This window comes from Medicago sativa, chromosome 1 (genome assembly GCF_051527215.1).
Source record: "Medicago sativa cultivar Bolivia chromosome 1, Bolivia_mono, whole genome shotgun sequence".
NCBI classification, from domain to species: Eukaryota; Viridiplantae; Streptophyta; class Magnoliopsida; order Fabales; family Fabaceae; genus Medicago; species Medicago sativa.
Genome location: NC_140749.1, coordinates 64604021 through 64623789, shown reverse-complemented (window position 1 = coordinate 64623789; position 19769 = coordinate 64604021). Strand labels below are relative to the sequence as shown.

Here is a 19769-nt window from a genome sequence, read left to right as displayed (position 1 = left end):
TTACTAAGCATATGGATTCTTCTGCAACAAGAAATATTTCCGGTCCATTCTTAATTAATTTCATGGTCTAGTTGTATTCTGATTACACCATTTGCCCAAAAAGATGAATTGATCTACCAAATTTACCTCTCCTAAATATCCAATAAGAAAGTAGATCAAACCAACTACGCGGAATGTCAAAAAAAAATAGATCGAACATTTACAAGCAGCCCAAAAGAAAAAAACGATATACTTTTAAGCTCCAATGTGTCTAAGCTCCTCCTTACTCATTTTGCTTTTTCAAGTGATGCTCTTAAGGATTCAGGGTTCAGCATTTTGTTTACACTACAAAAAAACATAATATAATCAATACAATGGCAAATGGTATATTGTTGGAATTGTAATTTCAGAACGGGCTATATTTTTTAAAAAAGAAACTTACGAGACTAGCATATCTCCACTGGAGGCCGCCTTCTCAGAAATCCATTCGGGAACTAATTCTAACAACAAATGCAACTGTTCGTCAACTTCACCTATGAAAACAAACAAGAAAGGTTTAATATTCAGAAGATTATAAAATAGCCAGTCAATTTTTTTTTATAGAAATGTGTCTTACTTCTATCAACAATATCACGGTGGCTTGAGATTATCTTGCTCATCAGCTCCTCTTTTGTGATAACAGAACGGTTTATTGAATGAAACATCATGTGAATCATGTTAAAGAGCTTAGGGAGGCTGGCAATAATTTTCTTCCGCTTCTTAGCTTGTGAGATAGCTGGATCCCTTTCCTCCATTGCTATTCTTTCTTTTTCCTGAATCTGCAGAAGGAATGGTTAATCTTGATTTCACTCAAAAAATAAATAAAGGATCTTAAAAGTTTTCTTCAGGTAGCAAAAGAAAGGCCATACCGAATGGAGAAGATTATCCGGGAGGATATCAAAAATGTCATCATCAATTGACAAACCACCAGCATCATTTTCATTTTTCATAGGAGTGTCAAATTTCAATGACCTTGAACGAGGTGGGCGCTTAACCAATTTGTCCGGCGAGCTGGTAGAGTTGTCATCTGGGGTCATAAAACTTCTTTTAGGTGGCTTCAATGCAGGTGTAGCTGACATCAGCCTGGCTGGAGTAGATACAAATTTAGCTGGAGTTGACATAGCATCAACGGTTTTGAAGGACCCATCTTTGCTTTCTGTATACTCAATGGTTTTGCTAGGTGTAGCTAGTGTAACTCTGGATGGTGTGAAGCAGTCTGAAGAACCATGAATCGCAGGATGTGCTTCACTACTGGATGATTCTGTAACCAACTCGGATGGGGATATTTTAGGGACCTCAGAGGTGGAATTTATCCTCAAGATTGACTCTGAAAGAGGCACAACTGAGGGTTGGACTGAATCAGATGGAAGTAGTGGCTGTACATTTTCCTTTAATTTCTGAGAAAACCGCCTTCTGAAGGATTGAGGCATAAGAGAGGCAACTGCCGGCTTCTGGTTAAGAGCTTCAACTGATGTCTCAGCAGGCACTGACACATGACTTTCTGAGTTAGCAGGGTCTGTATTATCCGCAATGTCACTAGAAGCACGTGCAACAGATAATTTCACTGCAGAGAATGATGAGGGAGGTTTCATCATGTGTACAAGAGGATCATGCTTTGGACGACTGAATGGCTCAGGCAGCATTTCCTCTGGAACTTCATCAGCCTATACATAAAAGCATCATTTAGACTAAATAATATGCAATTTCTAAAAGGACTCACAATTGTGCTAGCATTAGCCTCAACTCATCATCAAAAGTTAACATCATTGCTTAAAATTATCATTCCTTAGACTTTAAGTTACTTTCACACTGTTGAACTTGAACAAAGTGTCCTACAGACTTGGCCTTTTACTCAGAATTAGCATTAAAGCAAATTTCATAAAATAATTTTCAAATAGCAAATATCATACCATCAAAATCTCATAGTGACAAACTAAATGGAAATTGAACATTAACTGTTTAGTATGACACCCACCACAGCTGACTATTCTTTCTACCAAACCAATCAACATAATAAGTGGAACCACCAATCAATGTATGAAATTTCTCTTGTCCCACAAATAAAATGCAAAACTAGATAATCATTGATAACACAAAGCAAATCCACAAGCAAAATGAAATATCAAATAGTATTGCTTCATAATAAATCTATCAAACAGATAAGCAAAACTTAAAATTCATGCACACTATCATACCTCTGGGTGGGATTTCCAAAACTCATTGAGTCGCGCACGAAACAACTTCCTCAGAGACATAGTCCCAGATTCAGACAACAACTTAGCATCAAACTCTACTGCATCAGGGTTTATACTAACATGAAGATCCGGCTTCATACAACTAGTTCGCTCATCAAACACCAACAACTTCTTAATAGCAATCGCTTCGGGTAAGATAAACTTCAACTGAGCCAAATGAGCATGAGTAAACCTCCTAAAAACTCATTCAAAACCACAATCAGAAAAAAAATCCAAAATATCAAATTTTGAAGTAAATTGAAATTAAATCTATTATAAAACAAACCTATCAGTTAAAGTTTCAATCTTTGGCCTGATATTATTAAACGACGTCATCGATCCTTTTAATCGCAACAATCTAATCGAACTATCCAAGCTATCAAAAAACTCCCCCAAATTCTCATACCTGCAACAAAAAAAACCCATTAAATAAATCAACAAAAAATTCAAAATTTCCAAAAACCTAGATCCAAAATTTCAAAATGCTTAAGAAATTTATAAACCACATCAAACAAATCATAAAAAAAATCACAATTACCAAAAACCCTAGATCTGAAAATTCAAAATGCTTACTTTTCAGGAAGATTAGATGATTCATTGCTCTTCCGAGGAGAAGCCAATGTGATTTGCCTTCTAGCAGATTTTCCCTTCAACGACGTCATTTCATTGCTTTGTTTTTTCTGATCTTGAAGACCCTTAGCAACTTTTCTAATATCCGATATCGAAAGCGCAACGCCGCGGTTGCGGGTTCGCATGGGTGGTGGCTTCTCCAGTGATTTTTCTGGGGTTTTTGAGGTTAGTTCAATTGGATCTTTGAATAAAGATTTTGAGCTACGAAGATTGGGTTTTTTGGATCTGGTGTTGTGTGAGGATTGTGAAGGAGTTTCTGAAGAAGTTTTCATGGTTATGGATCTGAGAATGAGTGAAGAAGAAGAATTTTGGGTGAATGTAAGAGAAATTGGGGGTGGATTTTATTTATTAGGGTTTAATAGCGCGGGAAAATTGAGGGGTATTTCTCGCGTGCGATGATAGTGACGTTGCTTCCCGCCAAATAGACCCGTTGGGTGCCGCGATTGTGAGTTTGGGCCTAATGGGCTTTCTTGATATGACCCAGTTCGATTTTTTGGGCCTTGTGGGTTTTCTTGATGTGGCCCAGTTCGATTTGTTGGGCCTAGTGGGTTTTCTTGATGTGGCCCAATTCGATTAAAAGTGGAATATTCGCTTTGAGTCATTGCTTCTTCTAAATATAATCTGAAATTGGAAACTTGTGGGACAGGTTACCTATAGAGACTTATATCCATATAAGGAACTGACCGTCAACTTTGATTAGGCATTATAGACTATACTAAAAAAATATTGTAATTATAATAATAAATGAAATTTTATATTTTAAGTTTTGATAGATAGGTCATGATTCGTTCCACTTTTAAGCACGTCACACCGTGTTTTGAGGTATTGTCCGTTTTAGATATGAGTCTTCACGGTTTTGTCTTTTTGTAAAAGATGTCTTGTTGATTTGAGGAGTGTGAATATTGTGTATAAACTATCATTGATTTTGACTCCAAAGCTTTGTGAGACTTTTAAATACACCGGAACATTTCATATTTTATGAAGTATCTATGACTTTATTTTTAATTTATAATTTTTTTTTTGACGTTAAAGACAATTTCAATAACCAAAGTCTGGCAATAAATCAAATGTCAAGACTGTAGAAATACAAAGCGGAGTTTCTTCTACCCATATGCAATCTAAATTCTTAAGAGCATATTTAGCTAAATAATGAGCAGCTTGGTTGGCTTCACGCCGAACATGCAAAAAATTTAAACTACGAAAACTACCCTTAAAACTAATACAATCTCGAATAATAGAGCTAACATAGTTGGAAGATTGTTGGTGAGCATTCAACGCTAAAACCACATTAGAAGCATCTGATTCTGCGATAAGATTCAGAAAAGACATGTCTTTTGCAAATTCCAAACCCTTCCGCATAGCTAAAGCTTCTGCAACCTCTGAATCTGGTAATGAACAAACTTGCCAACAACTAGCACCAACGACAACACCTTCATTATCTCTCACCACAACACCAATACCCCACTTGTCACCCTCTATCGGACCTGCCGCGTCAACATTAAGCTTATAGAAACCACTAAACGGAGGTGTCCAATGAACATCAGATATTGGCATAATTGGACCGCTACTCAGTGTCTCCACTAACATCGTACTAGCACTCTTAAAATTCACAATAGATCTTTGTGCCTTTTGAGTAATGGCAATCACATCAACATCAGTCCCCTCAAAACATTTCTTATTTCTAACACACCATATCTCATAACACAAGGCCAAAACATGGACTATAATATCCTCATCGACATCAACAATATTTTTCTCTAACCACTTATGAAAAGGAACATGCCTGAATTCATGCGAATCAAATACCACCCCTAAAGAGGAAGCAAACCATATCTGCTTTGACCAATGACATTCCATAAAGAGATGTGAAATTGTCTCATTATGTTCCCCACAAAGAACACACAATGGGTCACTGCTTATTCCTCTTTTAAACAGATCATTTTTTAGTGCTTATAATTTAAAATATACAATAGATAGAATTTATAATTTTTTATTTATTTTAAGAATATAAGTAACATATTAATTATTTTAATAAATAACTAAGTAATAAATTTTGTAATTATTATTTCGATTTATATTAAAATAAAATTGGCATAAAAATGAAAAATAATAATAAACAAGAGAACAACCATGGGCACTAGTTGTTTCAAAAATAAAAATCATGGGACTAGTGTCTTGGAGAGTATCATGGATCATGATAGATTTTCGTATATATTTTTTTTTCGTATATATTTTATTTATTTTTCATAATCATTGGATTGATATGATTTTAATCGAAGTTTATGAATATTACCTATTTTATATATTATAACATTTTAATTTTGATTTGGTCCAATATACTTTCTATTAATCTATATTTTTGATGGAGTTTTTTTTTTTTTTTCAAGTAGTTTAGTGGCTAGAATTCACCTTTTCCAAGGTGAATAAGTGGGTGTCTGGGGTTCGAACCCCAGCCTCTGCATATAATAATGCATGTCCCTGCCAACTGAGCTATGCTCACAGAGTTTTTTTAGCGTTTGTATGATTATCTTTACGGAAATTATATGAAATATATCGTATGTAGAATCTCTTTGAAAACTTTTATTTACTGTCCTATATATAGAGCAGTAAATAAAATAAATATTTTATTTTTACAAAAGATATAAAATAATTCTTAAATATTTTAAATGTAAATATTTTTTTGGGTTTACATTTTAAATATAAATTATAATGATATCTTATTTTACATCTAAAATATTTTTTTGAGAGGATCTAAGATATACTTAAATATTAAATATTTAAAACAAATATATAACATTCTCCTAAAAAAAATGTGACATTATTCTAAACATTTTTTTCGGTGGGCCTTATTAAATTGGGTTGGACTCTAGTTTTTTTTAGGGTCAATAAGCCTAATAGTGAAAATAAGAAAACATCACATTATAATATGAATAAGTCAGAAATCGAAGATTCAAATCCGCGTTTCTAACTTTTTACAGTTAAATATCTTGACTGCTATCAAGTGAAAACAAAAGGACCCGAGTTTTATAACCCTTCTATTTATGCCATAAACATTATTTGTACAATATAGTTTATTAAATCGACGTATTAGGCGATGTCATCGATAAAAAATATATATGAAATTATTAGAGAAAATTATTATTTAAATCTTAAAAAAATAAAAATAAAAATAAAAATGTAGCCCTTGTTTATGACGTTTGGGAGTCATACATACCCTACCCAATGGTTCCTTCCTCTCCTCTCTTCCTAAATCCTATAATCCTATTTTGGCAATAACTCTGCAAAAAAGATAAAAAGATTGAAAAATCGAATAGAATAAAAAAAAATCCCATAATTTTCGTACGAATTTGTTCTTCTTCTTCTCACTCCAATTTCATTCCTCTTCTCCACGCAACAAAACTACAAATACAAAACCCTGTTTTCTTCTTCTTCTTCTTCTTTTCGCCCCTTTCCTCCTTTGTCCCCTTATACTCAATCATCACTCCCAATAACAAATTTCTTAACTTTCACTGCTTTTTCCCCCAAATTCCTTTCTGGGTATCCTTAATTTCCTTTCTCCCATGTTTTCTTCTTAGTCCAAGGTAACTTTTTTTTTTTTTATCCCTTTTCACCCCTCTTTTGTTTTTCTGCTGAAAAACCTTTCTTTTAACTCTTGTATTTATTCTGCTTTTTGTTGAAACGCCGTTTTTCAATACTATTTTGTTTTTATTAGTGTTTGTTGTTGCCAAAACTGGGTTTTTTTTTTTTTTTACCTGTGAAATTCTGCTTATTAGCAATACACTGTGTTATTGCAATGTAATTGTTCTGTGATGCCACACTGGATTATTCAGCTCAATTTCAGATTATGATTCTTGTTTGTTTTTAATGTGCAAACAAAAAAAATCATTGCTTTTTCACCTGTTTCTTTTAAAGAAGTATAAAAAGTAAAGGAATTTTTTATCATGTGCTTACTTAGTTAAATTTGTTGCTTACTGAAATTGAAAATTGAATTCTTTACCTGTCTCTTGGAGTTTGGTGTGTGTGTGTATGATCATATTGATGTAGCTGGATTTTGGTTTAGCATGTATGTTGAATCTGGTGTCTATGTGTCTCATCATAATATCATTCGATTTTTGATTTTTAAGGCCCGCATGATAGGAGTGTATATGACCTTGTTGAGCTGATCATATTTTGATTGTTGATTTTTTAACCTTTTAATACCTTTAGTAGAGCCTGTGAATAATAGCAATCACAGTTATGTTGTGGTTACAATGTAAGCAAATGCGGCTACAATCACAGTTGCAATGCCGTTGCAGATGTCCCTAAGCCTGTTATATTGCGGATCATAATTTAGAACCGCGTTTTGATTGCATGATTGCAGCATAAAGCTTTAAATTCTGTCCTCCGTGTTTGATTTCAATGTTCATTAGGGTAAATTTTGAAATACTATCACTTTCAGTGCTGCCTTTGGAAGATACTAAATATTGATTGTGTTTTATCTGTAGAACCTGGTCATAACTATTTGGGTCTCTGGGGCATGGACTGGCTGTTTATGCCATTTTTCAGTATCTGTGAACAATGCTTACCAGGTCAAGAAATGCTAGTGCTTTTGGTATATTCAAATGGAAACGTCAAGGTGAATCGTCGGTGACAGAAGGTCTACTTCAGGACGTTCCTCCAGAGATTGAATTGTCTGACTACAGAAGGATCCCAAGTCCAGGAAGCGAGAGCCCTTCTGGGCTACTTAATGGTGATAGCCCTAATATCGAGCCAATTGGTGACTTGGATCTCTTCTTCGAAAGACTTTACAGCTACTACTGTGAGAAAGGGCTATGGTGCATCATCATAAAGTGGATTGTCGAACTTCTGAGTCTCGGATTCACTATATGTTTTTCAGCATTTTTTTTACTTTATGTTGATTGGAATGGACTCCGTAATGCTAAATGTGGGATGGATGCTGTGGAATCCGGGAGGAAGCCCTGCGATCTCGCTAAAGAAGCTCTTCATCAGCACCCTTTAACCCCGTTAACACTTAGCAAAGCTATTATTGTTGGATACTTAGGAATATTTTCTATCTATTGGATATTTTGCTTCTTAAGATTCTTTGCTCAACTAAAGGACACTATGGAAATCCGAGAGTTTTTCTACAATAGGTATATGTGAATGATAAAATGTATTAACGGGATTGATTAATGATTTTGTTTATGATTGAAGTATTTGACTTAATTTACCATGATCTTCTTGCAGTCTCCATGTTACCGACAGTGAAATTCAAACAATGCCGTGGGCTACAGTTCTTGAAAAGGTTGTTCTCGTGCAAAGCTCAAGACAACTCTGTGTTGTAAAGGATCTTAATGCTCATGACATCGTGATGAGGTTAATGCGGAAGGAGAACTACTTGATTGGAATGCTCAACAAGGGTGTGCTTGCTTTTCCCATATCTCAGTGGGTTCCAGGTGCTGGTCCAACAGTGAAATCCAGTACCAATGGAACACAATATCGCCTAGTACTAACCAAGACCCTTGAGTGGACTTTGAATTGGTGCATCCTGCAAAGCATGTTTGATCGGTATGTTAATTATTACAAATATAAAAATACCAATTCCTGTACAGTTATTATGTTTAGTAGCATTTTGTCTTGTAACTTGTGATGATATGGCCTTTCATCATCTCAGATGTAGATATCAAATTTTCTTTATAAACCAGTTTGAGAATAATGATTTTTTGGTTTGAACTTTAAAGGATGCAATGATCATTTAGTTGTAGGATTATGAATCACAGATATAAAGCTATCTAGTGTTTATGCTTGAAATTATTCAGAGATATACATTTTGTGAAAATAACAAGGTTTCTGGAATCTGGATTATAAATTGCAAAAGATCATGCGTGCTTATTTTATGTTCTGTTGAAATTCAGGGCCTAACTCATCCTTACAAAACCAGCTTTGTAAGGTGAGGAGTGCCTCCTCTTTATAAACTCTTGTCAAGTGTCCTATCTTAACCGATGTGGGACTAAATCCACCTTCTCAAAGACAAGCCAACACAAGGCAACTAGGGGCAGATCGCAATTAAGGCGGGATTACCAAGTTTTAATTGTTTTTTTTTTATTGAGTGGGAGGGTACAGAAGCTTCTCTTATATCAGAAGCTTTATAACATGCTTGACAGAAATTATCCCATGACTGTGAAAATAAGTTTCAATTTTTTTTTTTTTGAGGAATAAGTTTCAATTAAATGGACAAGAGATTGAACATTATCAAACTTTTGCGGATATAGTTAAGTCAAACCGATAAATGATATTATATAGCTCGTGACCTGGCTAATTTTTGTGATAGATACCACCGTATGCATCACTTGGAGATGTATATATTAGATGAAAAGATAAGGCTTTATACTACTCGCGTAGCCATTCTAGCCAAGAGTGTTGGGAAGCCATAGATGGTGTTAACAAATATTTAATCTTAACTCTGTTCCACATATTTTATCAGTGTTGTCAAATAGCGGATATGGCTAACAGAATTCAAACAATAGAGAGTTGGGGTAGCACCTGTAGTAGAAAAGATGGTGGAAACTAGACTTAGGTGTTTTGGTCGTGTAGAGAGAAGACTTGCGGATTCTATAGTAAGGAGAGTAGATCAGATGGAAGGTAGTCAAATCGATAGAGGGAGAGGAAGACCTAGAAAAGCTATAAGAGAAACTATTAAGAAAGATCTAGAGATTAATGAGTTGGATAGAAATATAGTATTTGATGGAACATTATGGCGTCATTTAAACCATGTAGCAGACCTCATTTTGAGGGATAAGGCTTGATTGTTTGTTGTTGTTGTTGTGGTCAAGTGGCGGTGTTATAGCAATGTAGCATAGCGTAATTTAACAAACTGTATTTCTGCAGTATTCGATTGACAACATGAATTTTATCTTCCATGTGAATTCATGTAGATTATGATGATTTGGTTAAGTAATTTGCATGATAATATGTTAACCATACTATTCCAATTCCAATGATGGTTTTCTCTTTTGAACACGTATTCTCTGCAGAAACTTTTGTGTCAAAAGGGATTTTGTGTCAAATCCAAGGACATTAAAGAAAAGGCTTATGGTAGTTGGGCTTGCAATGCTTTTACTCTCTCCATTTCTCATCATATTCATGCTGGTATATCTCTTTCTGAGGCATGCTGAACAATTCTACAATCACCCAAGCACAGCGTCATCTCGAAGATGGTCAAATTTGTCAAGATGGGTCTTTAGGGGATTCAATGAGGTATATTGTCATTCTTCTCTTGGTCTGTTTTTGCGGCTCATTTACTACTTCTATGGGTTTCATGTTAAATATCTGAAATAATCATAATGCAAGAATGATTTAAAGTTACAAGTGATTACCGAATAATGTTTTAGCTTTGCCATTGGCCCAATATCTTATCTCGGGCTGTTACAACTATTCTCACCAAAGTACACCAACGTATTCTTTGCAATACAAAATGACAGGGTGATAGAGTTAGATGTCAACCACTGATATAAGCAGGGTGTATGAAATGAAAGAATGTTTCCAGTGTAACTTGCGATACAAAAGTATCACTCAAAATTATAAGGAAAATTTACCGTGCAAATATAAGACTTATGATGTTCTATAGAACAAATGTTGGGTTGTAAAGACAGTTGACTAGATAGAAGATAGTCCAGTAGTTGCAGGTATAGGGAGACCAAAAGAAAACTATAGGTAAAATCGTTGAGAGAGATTTAGAGAGGTAAATGATCGTTAAAAAGATTTGGTTGCTGTTGTTGTAACTGGATAACATTTTTTAAATTGTGTTGTAAATGTGCTCTCTTGGTCTTGCATGATAAGAGTTACTTGTTTGAAAATGGTATCATATTATTAACTATTAATTAGTTGAAACAAGCACCAAGTTATCCTTTTAGCATAATGTCATTTATATTTCTTTTGCTTTTGTGCTAAAGCTTACAAATAAAACTTGTTTTTATAGGTTGACCATCTCTTCAGGCATCGAATTAATAGCAGTGTATTACATGCTTCTGATTATCTCAAGCAATTTCCTTCACCCATCATATCCATCATCGCAAAATTCATCTCATTTGTATCAGGTGGCTTTGCTGCAATTCTGATCATCATTGCTTTTCTAGAGGAATCTCTACTGGAGGGCCATGTAATGATTTTTCTATGCCTTCATCAAAGATAAATTATACAGACACATCATGATAATCATTAACAAATTATTTCATTTTTCCTTATTTTCCTTATATTCATTTTTTTTTTATACAAAAATCAACGCAGATATTTGGTCGGAACTTGTTGTGGTATGCTGCTGTTTTTGGAACTATAACTGCTATTAGCCGGGCTGCAATTGTTAATGAGCTTCTGGTCATAGACCCTGAAGGAGCAATGTCTATGGTAGTTCAGCATACACATTATATGCCAAAGAGATGGCGTGGCAAAGAAAGTACTGAAATGGTCCGAATTGAGTTTGAAACATTATTCCAGGTACATCTAGGTGTTGGTTTAATGTAAATGACCTAACATTATGTTCGTTGATGTTTTCATGATAGTAAAGGTTTAAATACTACAACTTACACTAATCTCTTTTTGATGGTGCAGTATACTGGGATGATGTTACTTGAAGAGATGGCCTCAATTTTCCTTACTCCATACTTACTCCTGTTGGTTGTCCCAAAGGTCATTTGCTGTATTTTGACATTACCATATTTACACACTATAAAGGGTATCTTTCTTTAAATGCTATACAGTGTAACTTAATGTGTTTCTTTTCATTTTTTCAGCACGTTGATGATATCTTGCAGTTTATTGAAGATTTTACTGTGGATGTTGAAGGTGTTGGTCATGTATGCAGGTTAGAATTGATTGTTGTAATATTCATATATTTTAGGTTGAATCCCTTGGTTGCTGGCAATTGTTTGGGCTGCTTATATTATATGAAATTCTCTTTATTTGCAATTTTAATGTGTTGATGGTAGTCAATAATTATGCTTTGTTGTACTATACTATTGCAGTTTTAGTGTCTTTGATTTTCAAAAGCATGGAAACAGTAGGTATGGTTCCCCGTACGATTCACCTCGCAGCCAAAGGAGTTCCCAGGGGAAGCTGGAGAAATCATTTTTGAGGTATGTTAACGGCAGAGCTCATCAGAGTTATGAGACTAATTGATTCAATTACTCTCCAGTTGCCTTCATCCTTCCTGATTATTTGTTTGGTTTTAACATTTATCATTGTCATTGTAGCTTCCAAACTAGTTATCCTTCATGGGAACCAAATGCTGCGGGGAAGCAGTTTTTGCTAAATCTGAGAACATTCAGAGAGCAAAAGTTATCAGGACATGTAAACAGACAAGGATTTTCCCCTCTCAGAACATGGAGAGGTAGTCCCAACACGAGAAGCAATTTAGACAACAGAAATAGGTTTTTATCCAGAGATATGTCAAACAGCACTTTTGCCACTGGCAATCACTTAGGTTCATTGTGGTTTATTGAAGCCAACAATCAAAACAATCATCCTTATCTTCTCGACTGGTACTATACTTCCGGACCTCGTGATTCAACTTCAAGAGATGTTCCAACAGATCCATTTGAAGAAACTCGACATCCCTCCAGAGATTGGATGCCGTCCAATTTGACACGGAATGAACCTGAGTATGAAGAATACATAAACACGTTTCACGATGATCGTACCGCTTCCCATTTCGAGGCTTCCACATCCGCTCCCATCTTTAAGGAAAGCATAATTCAGGATCAAGATTCCAATGATCTACACCACCCTACCAGGAGTCATTGGTGGGCTAGAAGTCATCATCAGGAGGGTGGACATGGTCAAACAAGCTTTTTTGAGCCTCCGAATTTCAATCACGAAAGAACATACAATATTTACAATGATAAATTATCTGATATAGGGTCAGAGAATGAAGATCAGGAACAGGAGATGTACTGGAGTTATCACAAATCATCTGATAAAGAACATATAGATGACTTAGAATCAGGAGAATATAATCTACATTTTGATGATATTTATAGCAGACCTCCAGAAAATTCCACTGTAAATCCAAACACTACAATCTTTTGAGTGATGGTTTTATTTTGATTAATTTATTTGGGAGGGTAATGGTTTCATGAATCTGGATTGCAAGAATTTCCAAGTCATGATTGTCCCTTCTATATTGTGTGGAAAGTGGAAACTCTATTCTTTGCTGTATATAGATTCATTGACACGTGGTTAGTTTGTTGATGATCCTCAGCATTATGTTTTCTCAGAAAGTTTCATAAACATTATCATAAAAAAAAAAATCATCAAAATTTAATAATCGAACTTTTTACAGCAATTTTACGGGAGTGCCAAAAGTTTGTTAAAAAAAAAAACATTATTGAGAAGGCTTAAGGTCGTGTTTGGCGTAAAAAAATAACAGTAGACATCAAACATGCGTTCAGGTAGAAACTACACTTGCTAGCTTTTGATAATTTTTTTTTTTTTGATAAATTACATTCTACTTTTTTTGAAGGGAAATTACATTCTACTTGAAAGTTGAAATATAAATATGCCAGAAAAACTGTAATTATATTTTAATCTACTATAATAATATTGATTGAATTCTTAATGGTAATGAGCAACTTTATTATCCATCTGTTTCAAAATACATGTCGCAATTTTACAATGTGCACTATTCATATAGCTTACTTGGACCATATTTTTTTAACTAATATATAAATACAAATGTTAGCATCTTTGGTTTCCTTTTCAAATAAATATTCATCGAGACCTATTCAAAGGAAACCAAAGATGTTTGATTTGTCTCGATGAATCTTTATATAATACAAAAACATACATCTATAAGCGATAGTACACGTGGCATCTTCTTGCTCTTCATCTCATTTAATGTTTTTCTGTCAACCAATCAAAATGGATATTGAATCATTTACTTTTTGTTAGCCAATCAAAATGGATCAATGACTCATTTACTTTTCATGAGCCAATCAAAATTGATAATGACATGATTTTTTTTCCTATATATAGAGACAATTTGTTTTTCATTATTTTCATCTACATCTTCCTCCCATAAAAAATCATTGTTTTCATCCCCATTCTCTTTTCTTTTATTTGTTTATTTCTTAATGACATGTTACTTTTTATTGTGATTTCTTATGTTGCTATTTTCTACTCATATTTTCTTTTAAATTTTTCTTTTGGTGCTTTTTTCTATATTCTTTGTTTTTGACCGAATCTCTATTCATGTTTCTATTTTCTTTTGTAGATAACAAAAAAAAATTGTTTTTATGGCTCATTTGATTTATTTAAAACAGACAATAACAAAACTAATATTTTATAATTAAAACAAATAGATATTTGAGTGGACAAAGTTAATTAATTAATGGGCGTATAAATAAAAAAACAAAAACAAGACCTTGCGTTAGTGTATAATGTTTTTGATTTTTTTAGTTTTATTTCCTTCATCCTTATGAAATATTTAAATGAATTCATACTATTATTAAAAATAATATTCTAATTAATGATTATTAAATTATTAAAATTTTTTAGAAAAAAATATTAATGTTTTATTCAACACCATATCTTTGTATTCATTCTTTTTTTTTTAAGGAGCATCAATTCTATTATTAAAACTTATAATCGCAAATGGTTTAAAAACGACTCCATATTTAATTCTTTCCACAATATTCGTTCCATCCTTGACTTCTACGGAAAAACAATTCTTTTAAAACACTTCTCCAAACTTGAAAAATTAAAATTGATTGATTTTGAAATCGTAATCATAGTAATTTAAAAAAATAAATATGAAAATCACTTATTTTGGCTCAAGTTGTTTATGAACTCCATCAAATGATTTTTTTTGGGAAAACTCAAATTTTAGTTACGTCACGGTTGAACTCTTCTCTTAGGAACCATATGGTTAACAAAAAAAAAAATATAAAGACACCTAAATACCCATTATTAATATTTTAGTGAATAAATGCTCATTATCATTTTCCCTAAAAATAATCATACAATATACAACAATATAATTTCCACTAAACGGTCTTTATTACTTTTCTAAAAATAATGAAATTGAATATGTCATCATATTTTTACACCTATTCCTTTTTTAAAAGAAGATATTCCATAGGTTTGTACTACATATAAATTTGCTTCTATTTAATGGTGCTTTTTTTGTTAATGATACTAACAAAGTTTAATCTGGTTATATGATAAAGGATCAAGTTGCACTAACTTACACAAGTTAAGAGATCAATTTGACTTATATTAAAATTAAGGGACCAAACTGAGATTTTAAAATAAGTTTATGGGTTAAATTGATCAATTTTAAAGTTATAGGACTAAATTAAACTTTAAAATTAGTTACAGGGCCAAAGTGACATTTAAGCCAAAGAAAAAAAATTAACAATACGGAAAAATCATATAATTATAGAAATAGTAATAACAACAATATTTAAAAGGAGAATTGAATGATATTATTAGTATTAATATTTGCTATCATGTTTTTTTTTAAATATGGTAACATGTCTTTAAATTTTTTTTTTATAAGTTAATACTAAATTACTAATAGTAGCATTACAAAGGAAGGTAGACTCAATTGGTAAAGAATTGACTTAACTGCAAGGTAATTGATTTAATTTATGGTGTGCTTGCGCGAGGACTTCTTTAGTGAATGATTTACAGGTACCTCTCTAAATGCTCTTCGAGCCATGAGATTTGTTTTGACCCTGATGAGCTTCCGAAGCCTAACTCATCTAAACATTTTATCATTTTTTTTAAATTGTAAATTTAAAAAAAAAAAAAAATGAAAAATCTCAACTTTTTGATTCAAAATGAAAGCCTAAATTTTAGCATATTATAAAAGAAAAAAGATCAATCGAAAACATTTTTTAGGAAAGATTATTCAATAAAATGGAAAAATCATATAATTATAGAAACAATAATAATAAAGTTTTGAAGAAGAATCGAATGTTACCCAAAATTAAATTTGAGCAATAACCGGTGATTTTTTAAATTCCAATTTTACTAATTTTCTACAAAGTCTGTATTTCAATTTTTTTTTAAAGTATATATGTCGTGTCCTTTTAATAGCATAATGCATGTAAAAGTCTTTTAATAACACTTTTTTTAATTTGTCAAAAAAAAACACTTTTTTTAATGCCTTTTTGTCTAATTTTATAAATAAAAATGTACATGGGATAACTCTTTAATGATCATTGCACTAACGATTTTTGAGGTATAATATTTAATGAAGTTAATAAAATAAGAAACAAAAATCATATTGACTTTATTTTTAATAAAAAAAATATGTCGACGAATGTTGATTTTGTGAAAGGTATGAAATATGATTTCATCTATCTCCAATGATACTAGCCTAAATCTAAAATTTGTCTTTTTACTACTAGATTAAACCCTGAGAGTTGGAAAATCACAATTAACTAGACTAAATCCCGAGAGTTTATCATAATGTCGGGATTTCCAGTGGAGCCTACATTGGGTTGGGTAATCATGTTAGGTCAATAGCAATCACGCAAGTTAATTTGACACTACATCTTCACGCAGAACCTTAAAGCCCTAGACATATGGGTAATCTCATTTATATGTTGATCAAATTCTACTCTTTCTTCCGATATGTAGAACGTTAACTCACACTTCATACATTAACGTATTTTAATCAAGTGTGTAAATTTATGCATTCATAATTATGTGACGTAGTCATAAAAAGTAAAATAGAGACACAAACATGTTCAAAAATGTGGGTTAGTGGTGATTTCATGGATGTAGGTTTACGCTCCTTTCTTTCATGAGAAGGGATAAATGAAATTAGAAGGAAAGTGAATACGAAAAAGGACATTGATTATGAGAGAAATGATAAGAGAAAAAGATATGCAATGGGTTTTCTGTTATCAGTTGGAACCTTTAAATCCAAAGTTTTTCTTTTTACCACTAGATTAAACCCTTAGAGTCGGAAAATCACAATGAAGTAGAAAATGCATTTTTAATTCAAATTAATCATGATAAATAGCATATTCATTATACATGAACCATCTCTCATCTTGATTTTTTACTGAAAAAAGTTTATTGGTTTAATTGTTCTTGATTATTGGAATTACATTATGAAACACATTTTTCAAAAGTTGTTGGTAATTTTATGAGTTTCTTGAAAGGGTTGAGAATTTCTCGATAATTAATTTACCAAAACATTAGACTCAATTAAAAACAAACCACATCATTTAAAAATGTATAATAAACATGTATGTTGTCAACTTAACATAACATAAAAGTGCTTTTCTAAGGTTAAATCCTACCAAAGACCAAAAATAAAAGAATTTGAAATAATACAAGTTGAATGAAATAAATGGTATGAAAGAGAACAACATGGAAAAACTTAAATTTAATATTTTCTAGAAGAAGAATTAGACTAAACCAAAAAAAGTGTTATATCATTTTAAATTTTTTAATAAGCATATATTTTATCAACTTAGCATAATACATCTGCATTTGTCTAATGTAAAATCCCATCAAATGCCAAAAGTAAATGAATTTGAAAAAAAATATTAAGTTTGAATAAAAAATATAGCATTAAAGCGAATGACATCTACTAACTAAAATTTAAGATAAAAAAAAAATCAAACAAATGACATTCAAAAACTAACAAATCAGTTTATCATAATGTTAGGCCTTCCAATAGAGCCTACATTAGGTTGGATAATCATGTTATGTTATTAGCAACCAAACAAGTTAGATTGACACTACGTCTTCACAAAAAACCTTAAGGCACTAGGTAAATGGGTCATCTCATTTCTATCTTGATCAAAATCTACTCTTTCATCCAATATGTAGAACGTTAACTCACACTTGAAAATGTTACCATATTTTAACCAACTGTGTGGTTACATGTGTTCTTAATTATGTGACACGGTCATGGAAAGTAAAATAGAGACACAACATGTTCAAAAATTTGGGTTGATGATTATTTCGTGGATGTATGTTTATGTAATTCCTTTCTTTCACGAGAAGAGCTAAAGAAAATTAGAAGAAACACAATGAATACGAAAAAGGACATTGGATATGAGAGAAATAATAAGAGAAAAAAATATGCAGTGTGTTTTGTCCATAAGAGAGTGGTGAGTAATACGAGTTGTCGTTAATTTTATAGATTTGTTGAAGGAATTGAGGAATCTTGAGTAATTATTTTACCAACAAATTAGACTTAATTAAAAAAACTCAATATAATTTTAAAATGTTTAATAAGCATGTATTTTCTAAACTCAACATAACACATCTGCATTTTTCGATTGTTACATCCCACCTAATATCAAAATTAAAGGAATTTAAAATAATAGAAGTTGAATAAAAATATAGTATGAAAATGAATTTTAACATTAGAGAAATGATAAGGGAAAAAAATTAAGGAGTGTGTGCTTTGTCTGTGAAAGTATACGGAATATATTGAGTTGTTGGGGGACTACCGGGGATCCAAAAACTAACAAAAAAATTCATCATAATTTTGGAACTACCAGGGAATCCTACACTGGGTATGATTCCCACAGTATACTAGAAACCACACGAGTGAGATTGATACCACATCCTTACAAAATATCTTATAGCATCAAGTATATGAGTCTTTTTACTGATACCTTCTTCGAAATCTACTATTCCATCCAATATAGAGCTTTAAGGAATTAACTAGGTATATGGGTATATCATTTAAATGTTCTTTAAAATTTACTCTAGCGTTCATGCAAAACTTTAACTCACAATTGACACATTAACATCTCTTCTTCAAGTATGAGACTCTTTGCATCTGTGATCTACCACCTTGAATCACTCCCGCTTTCCCTACAAAGTTGAATCGAATAGAGAGGAACCACACAAATAAGAATGATACCACATTTTCATCCAATATTTTAAGGCACTAAGTGTATGAATTTTTTCACTTATATGTTGTTCAACCTTCAATCCTCTACTCAATGTTAGACTATAACTTACATTTGATACATCACAACATTATCTCCCTTAAATATGAAAAAATTTTAGCCCGTGCAGCACGGGTATCCATACTAGTATTTTCAAAATATCAAATTTTTATAATTTTTCATTATATATAATTAAAGATATTAATGGTCAAAATTGTGTATTGGTATCATCTTTGGTTTCCTTTTCAAAGCTTTAATATGTGTCTGGGTCAATTCCAGCTGAACCACGTGTGACATTTTGGAGATGGAAGAAATGTCAATTTTCAGTCCCATGCAACTCCATTCCTTTCCTTAATGACTTTTAACAAGTCATCACAAGAGCAACTGGGGTGTCAATGTTTTTTCATATGTCCTTGTTAATGTCATGTTCTGGAGGAGGGAATTGTTCTTTTTTTTTTTTTTTTGAAATGCATGTATATGCAACCCAAGTTTAGACCATGTTTGTTCCTTCTAATCTTGTTTGTTACTCCCTTATTTTCTTTGAATTGCATGGCATGAATTTTCGACAATAACATAGATCTAGTGCGTGGAGCTCACAAGGACAGCTCTAAAACTACGTTCATGACTTTCATGACTGCTTGGTGGCACCTAAGGGCGGGGCGAAACAAAACAGTCTTCGAGAAAAATTTCCAATACCTGACAGACTCCCACCTATGTCATCCAAAAGTTTGTTAGAAAAAATTGATGGTTGCACACTTAGGCGTTTGAACAAAAGACTATGCCAAATTGATATGTTCTTTATCGAATGGAAATGATCACAATTCACAGGAGGGGCGGGTAAAGTTCAATTGAGTCGAATGTTGAGTCTAAGTCCTTAGGTCTTGTAGGATATTATTATTTTCTGCGTGACTCGAACAACTTATGAGTTAAATGTTATTTGAAAGATTGGTGTTTGTGATGCTCTCCTGGTGAAAATGTGAGCATG

General features: G+C 32.5%; 2 protein-coding genes across 2 annotated transcripts; one reads left to right on the top strand and one right to left on the bottom strand.

Moving 5' to 3' along the window:
- Nucleotides 1-22: 22 nt before the first annotated feature.
- Nucleotides 23-3202, bottom strand: CDT1A (CDT1-like protein A). The gene is made up of 7 exons (XM_085728697.1): nt 2826-3202; nt 2539-2658; nt 2214-2448; nt 888-1682; nt 596-797; nt 422-512; nt 23-324 (listed from the first exon to the last, which is right to left on the bottom strand). The coding sequence occupies exons 1-7, from the start codon at nt 3152-3154 to the stop codon at nt 267-269; spliced, it is 1830 nt and encodes a 609-aa protein (XP_085584823.1). The 5' UTR covers nt 3155-3202; the 3' UTR covers nt 23-266.
- Nucleotides 3203-6270: 3068 nt separating this feature from the next.
- Nucleotides 6271-13115, top strand: LOC146956391 (autophagy-related protein 9-like). The gene is made up of 10 exons (XM_085728682.1): nt 6271-6463; nt 7367-8014; nt 8109-8429; nt 9896-10118; nt 10840-11019; nt 11148-11354; nt 11469-11546; nt 11651-11721; nt 11882-11992; nt 12110-13115. The coding sequence occupies exons 2-10, from the start codon at nt 7440-7442 to the stop codon at nt 12942-12944; spliced, it is 2601 nt and encodes an 866-aa protein (XP_085584808.1). The 5' UTR covers nt 6271-6463; nt 7367-7439; the 3' UTR covers nt 12945-13115.
- The last annotated feature ends 6654 nt before the right edge of the window (nt 13116-19769 follow it).